The sequence below is a fragment of the Accipiter gentilis genome, chromosome 17 (assembly GCF_929443795.1).
Source record: "Accipiter gentilis chromosome 17, bAccGen1.1, whole genome shotgun sequence".
NCBI classification, from domain to species: Eukaryota; Metazoa; Chordata; class Aves; order Accipitriformes; family Accipitridae; genus Astur; species Astur gentilis.
In genome coordinates, this window is record NC_064896.1 from 9,501,961 (window position 1) to 9,507,960 (window position 6,000).

At 47.1% G+C, this 6,000-nt stretch overlaps 1 protein-coding gene across 2 annotated transcripts in view; it reads right to left on the reverse strand.

Annotated features, from left to right (window-relative positions):
• Positions 1-5,586, reverse strand: part of LRP5 (LDL receptor related protein 5) — a 178,420-nt gene extending 172,834 nt beyond the window's left edge. For both annotated transcript variants that reach the window (XM_049820573.1, XM_049820572.1), the window contains exon 1: positions 5,383-5,586. In XM_049820573.1, coding sequence (XP_049676530.1) covers positions 5,383-5,476 — 94 coding nt within the window. In that variant the 5' untranslated portion in view covers positions 5,477-5,586. The remainder of the gene's footprint in view (positions 1-5,382) is intronic.
• Positions 5,587-6,000: the final 414 nt, after the last annotated feature.

A 6,000-nucleotide genomic window follows, 5' to 3' on the forward strand; every position in this document is an offset into this window, starting at 1 on the left:
AGCTAATACTCGCACAGCACTTCGGAAAGCCAAAGTGCCAAACAATATTCAACAATTATTATATTACTAAGCAGGAACATTTTTAAATACATATGCCAACATTTGAGGTTCTCAGACCATGACAATCACACCAGGAACTTACTATTGCATCTGCTGTCAGTGCTGTTTATTGCAATAGCAATAAACCTTCATACTGTGAAATGAAGACAATTCTGTAGCTGATTCACAGTCGAGAAATTCCTTCTCCCAGCAGCCTGTCCCCATTAAGCTAATCTAACACAACACACTCACATAAAGTATTTACTATTTTAAAAGCTGTTTCATTTGCTTTAACCCTTTTATCATCCAGAGCAAACAAACTAATTTAAGTCAAGCATGTGTCAATTTACTGGCATCCTTGCCAAAGTCACCCATGGATTTAACATCAATACAAAATGACACCTTACATCTGCCTATGCTGGCAGGCTAAGTGTGAGTCAAGCAAGAGTAAAGGAAACAACAGCAAAGTTAAAAATCCTGTTTATTACATGGACCCTCACCACCCTTACCAACCCATCATCCATTCTTTGTAGCTTCTCGGTAGAATTTTGTGTCTTAACAGATATTTTAAATCTTTAGTGAACAGAAACCACAAAGATGAAACGTTGGTGAGCTCCACATCCTGATTTTCCTGAGAGAAGGAATCGAAAGGATTGTTGGCCCACAAACTTCTAACAAACAGCCATAGTGAACAATACTTTGTGGGACATACTTCCCATTTTCTCTCTTCCTCTCATCACAACTGTTTAATCACCCAATATCTCAAGAACTGCTCAAAATATTCTTTGACTCTATCGTGAGACTTTCCCTGGCCTAACTGAACAGGGCTAGGACTCTCCAGAAGTATTTTTCCCAGTTCAGAAGTCCTAGCTGTGGGCTGTCAGGAGATGGCACATCTTTGACTTCTTCAGAAAGTCCCAAGTGTCCAAACAGCACGTGGCTTTGGCCAGCCAGTGTCCCCAGCCACTATTATAATTATTTGCTCCTTCCCTAAGTGAACTTGCAGTGTTGTAGGACAGGTCCTGTTGGAAAGCAATATAGCAAAAAAGGAAAATAATCCATGTGTCTCAATCTCTAAACAAAATGCTGACTCCATTGCGCATAGTAGAATTGCATCGCTGCTGGCCTGTGCTGTAAATTATGGTGATACTTATTCTACCATTGTTCTTCGCTCAAGACTCAGGTCAATACCTATTTGAGTTCTTCAGAAAGGTCTTGAGCAGAAAGTAACAACTATTTCCTTCAAGTGTTCTCACTGCTGTGTTTTTTTCAGCCGTATCAACTCCTGTGAGAAATTCTGAACTTACAAAAGCCAGACATTTTGAATGTTTAATAGCTCTTTGGTTAAAGATGTAAGGAAAAATTAAGAGCATTTCTTAGAATGAAGAGAAATAGTTACTCACAATAGCTTCTTTCTAAACAAGGAATTTAAGCCTAGTTATTGTTCTCGACCTCAGGATGGCAGGTTGCTTTCATATAATACAGTATGTTCACAAAAAATACTGATCTAACATGGAACTAAACCTTGTCACTAAAGCTATTTCTGAGCATCACAAATAATGAAATTTCTTTTATTTCTGCTTTGACAAAAAGCGAGACAACTGCTTTTAACTCTACATTGTTGGCTAAATTTTAACTAGAAGCAAAGTTACATTACACACTCTTTATAAGTCACGTGCATCTATATTCTAGGAGAGGTTTTGTAACCTTTAATTCTTGTTACGCTGCCAGACCTTACCCTAACAATAAAGGATAACAAGTTCCCAAAAACAATCTCTGTGTTTGCTAAAAAGTTACCTTGGCTTGCATTATTCAAGAAGCATGCAGGACTGAGAAAATTTACAGCTGGAACAAAACCCATGGCCTATTTTACTAATGACTACATTATCAACAAGTAAAAAAAAAAATTCTTAAGATAAAAGTTAAAGTAGCTGAGATCAAAAAAAAAGATTCCAAAATAGCAAGAGGCAATGGTGGAATTTACACTGGGCTATTGATAAAATACACAAAGTCAATAATTTTGAAGGGTGTGAATGTATCATGCTGATTTACGTATTACAGACACGTCTACAGTACGAGTAATTTTAAAGCATCTCAATGCTTTAAGATGAATTTAAAATAAAATTAATTTAATCTAAAATGAAACAGTAACAAATTAATTCACACACTATACCTAAAAGACAGTTAAAGCCATTATCCTCTGTCTGGAGAGAGAAGATTCAGTGCTTTGAAAGTATCAACTTAAGCTTCAGAGTCAGTCTGGAGTTTCAGTATTTCCTCATTATTTCAAGAGGATTTATGACCATAATTTGTGACAGACCCTCACATCATGCTAGTAGTTATTACTAGGAAAATAGCCCCCTAAATCAATGACAGACTGACTGAAATGGCACTGAAATGCAGTTGAGGACTCCTAGATAGCACATTTCCCCATCATAAAATTAGCAAGTGTTCTTTCCTACTACGTTCTACATTTAAACATAGTGATAGGTAGCATTAGCTTTCGGTTATCTCAGGAAAAACAGTATTAATTAAAAGTCATTTTAGGGTTGTGCTCAAATGCATTTTTTATTCCACGTTGCATCCCTAGTTTCAAACTTCTGAAACAATTCTGTCACACTTCTCTCTTCACCTTTCTGTATCTTGTGTTTCTTATATCAGGCAAATAGTCCTTCTATTAAAGAAAACTAAGATACGGTCTCACAATTTTGGGAAATGTTCTAGTACACAACAACCAAGAGCTAACCAAGCTTTTATGAGTTTAAGTAAAAATAATTCTTGTTTGGGATAATTCTTAAACAAGAACTTCAACAATTATCTCAGCTTTAAGAGCCCCACATAAAACACCTGCTGTGTAGTATTAAACATTCAGAACTTACAATATCTGCAGACAAAAACATGCCATTGTCATAACCATCTTGTTCCTGAATACTTTACACAAGCAAGAGATTCCTCCTTTCAAGGAAGCCCGAAATGCAATGATCATTTTGTCTTACCTCAGTGAAAGGATTCTCAAGTATGACCCACATCTGAAACAGGTTTATCATTATTTCAAGCCACATAAATAAAACCACCCCTGACACTACCACATATAGAGCAAGGACTTAGCTCCACAGCAAAATTATTTCACAGTCAAAGTATTTAGGATCTATTATAACATGCCAAACTTCGCAGAAGCTTTAACACTGCAGAAGTTCCAGCACATTCCCCATCTTGCAGAGATGTATTTACATATTTGTAAGATAAGCACATCAGAATACTTTTAAGAGGTAAAAGTCCCTTAAAGTCAGGTGTTTGCTTACAGAGTAGGGGTTCTCAGGAATGGAACTAAAAACATGGAGAGCCTCTCATAGTGCATCCATGCTCCTGCTAAAAGGACAGATAAGCTGTCCTTAAAAGTACTGTCCAGATCAACCTAACAAAAGAATCACATACCTTCCTGGTAAGTAGGCAGAACAAAAGCAACGTCATTAAGATTTATAACCAAGACTCTTTAGCTAATTACTTAAAAACGGTACCTTTGTAGAAGAGTTTTTCCATGCACGTTAAGGAAGGTGACTATTGATACAGAACATACGCTATATTAAAAGAATCACTGACCCTAAAATGAAGTGAATGAAAACCAAACTCCAGGTGTGAGTTCTTATTTTCCTAAGAGTTCCAAACGCAAAGTTACCCCTTTTAAAAAATCTTGCTATTAGAGTCTGTTAAGTAAATGTAAGGAAACCCTCAAGCAACACTATCAGCCTGTTCTCTCTTCATTTAACTCCTGTAAGTTGATTTTTTTTTCCCCCTACAGCTCCATAGCTTCATTCAGTCAAGTAGAAACGTGAACGTCTTTACATAAGCATAAGTGTTCAGAAAGGAAAAAGCCACACTTCAGGTTTTCTGCAACATTTTTATAAGATTGTGGCAATGTATATGGAGAAGGTGCATCCTGAGATGCAAAGGGCATCTTTTTCATATAATCCCAATAGAATAAGCCATACATAAGACACACCTACACAGAGCTCCAACTAAAGATACAGAACAATGATGCCAGCAGAAAATGGTCAGTTCTCTTGCTCTAAATGACAGTTCTAATAATTACAGATGGTTTGAAAAGGTGGGTGGCCTAATAAAAGAGGCCCTAAGGTGATGCTCTGACAGCCTTGGCCACACCGCCGAGTTTTCTAAACTACCTCGGAAAGTGCAACAAGTAGGCTTCAGCTTGCTGAAGCATCGGGCTGAGGTATTCAGGCAGACCAGGTGCAGCAGCCACAAACCAGGAGTCCCGCACATGCTGCCCCAACTCCCCGTCTTCGGCGATACAGGGTCGGGGCCGAAGCAGCGCGCAGGGAGAAAAACTGGGGGACGCGCCCCGGACCCCTCCCCACGGGTGCTCCAGGCAGAGCAGAGCCTCCGCTCATTTCTGCTTTTAAAGATTAGCGCATGCACCGCAAAACGGTGGTGCAAAAGGAAAGCAAAGAGCAGGCTCGGTGCCCGGGACAGAGCGCGGGTTAGCGGGAGGCCCAGCGCTCGGCCGGCGCGGGGCGACCGGGCTCCGGCTGCGCCCGCGGAGCTGCACCGGGGCCGGACCCCGGACCGGGCCGGGCCGGACCCCGCACCCCCGCCCGCCTCCAGCCGGGCCGGACCCCGCACCCCCGCCCGCCTCCAGCCGGGCCGGCCGGTTCCTCCCGCCGCAGCGCCATCGCCCCCTCCCCGGCCCTGTCGCCCGCCTACAGCCTTAAACGGAGCTGCGGGGGGGACACTCGCCTTCCCCCCACCCCCTCCCCAGCCCTGCCAAGAGTTGGATAAGCGACACCCGACACCCGCCTCTCCAAACCCCAGAGAAATCCCTGCCCGGGATCGCGGAAGGACGGCCGCGGGGATGGGGGGGCGGGGGGGGCAACTTTTGTCTCTCTTTTTGCAACTGTACGCGTTTACCTGAGCCACCCCCGGGGGAAACGGCTTCACCGCCGCGGCGGGACAGGTCCGGAGGGAAGAGGGAGGAGAGACCTCCTCTTCCTGCGCCCCCCTTTTGAAGAAAAGGGGGGCGAGGAGGAGTAGTTTGGGGAGCGGGGGGGGGGGGGGGGGGGGGGGAGATGCATCCAGCCTCCCGTCCTCCTCCCGCCCCGTCCCGTCCATGTGCGCGTCCTCCCCCCCGACCCCCCCCCGCGGGAGATCGGCCCGCGCCCCCCCCGCCCCGCAGGGTCCCGCTCCCGCCCCCCTCCCCGCCGCCGCGGCCCCCGCAGCCCTCCCGGCCGAGCGCGGCGGAAAGTTTGCCCAAGTCCGACAACAAAAGGGACAGCGGCACTCCCCCTCCCCGCCGACCCGGGCCCCGCGACGCCCCGGCGAGCTTACCCCCGGCCGAGCCCGGCCCGCACCGCAGCACCGAGGCGGCCAGGAGCCGCAGCAGCAGCAGCAGCGGGAGCGGCGGGGCCGCCGCCGCCTCCATGTTGTGCCGCCGCAGCAGCTGCCGGAGCCCGCGGAGCGTCTCAGGCAGGCTCCATGCTCGGGGCGCTGCGCTCGGCGAGGAGGGAGGGAGGGAGGCGGGGAAGGGGGGAGGCGCTGGAGCCGACCCTCCCTCCTCCTCCTCCTCCTCCTCCTCCTCCTCCTCCTCCTCCTCCTCCTCCTCCTCCTCCTCCTCCTCCTCCTCCTCCTCCTCCTCCTCCCACCGCCGCCGCCGCCGCCGCCGCCAGGGAGGGGGCTGGGAGCCGCCGCTCGCACCCGCGGCCCTGGGAGGAGCCGAGGGTGAAGCGTCCCGCCGCAGCGTAGCCCACGCGTGTGTACACCTGGCCGGGGAGGGGGGCAGGAGGTGGGATCTCAGAGCTTGCTTCTTTCTTTTTTTTTCCCTCGTTCCTTCTGGAGCAATTACTCCAAAAGCAGCCAGGAAGGTCGGAGAAGATGGCTCGCTGCGTGTCCAGAAAGCAACCTTTCTTCGTTAGATTTAGAAGTTGTGCGTGGGGACGCCCGCCCCTT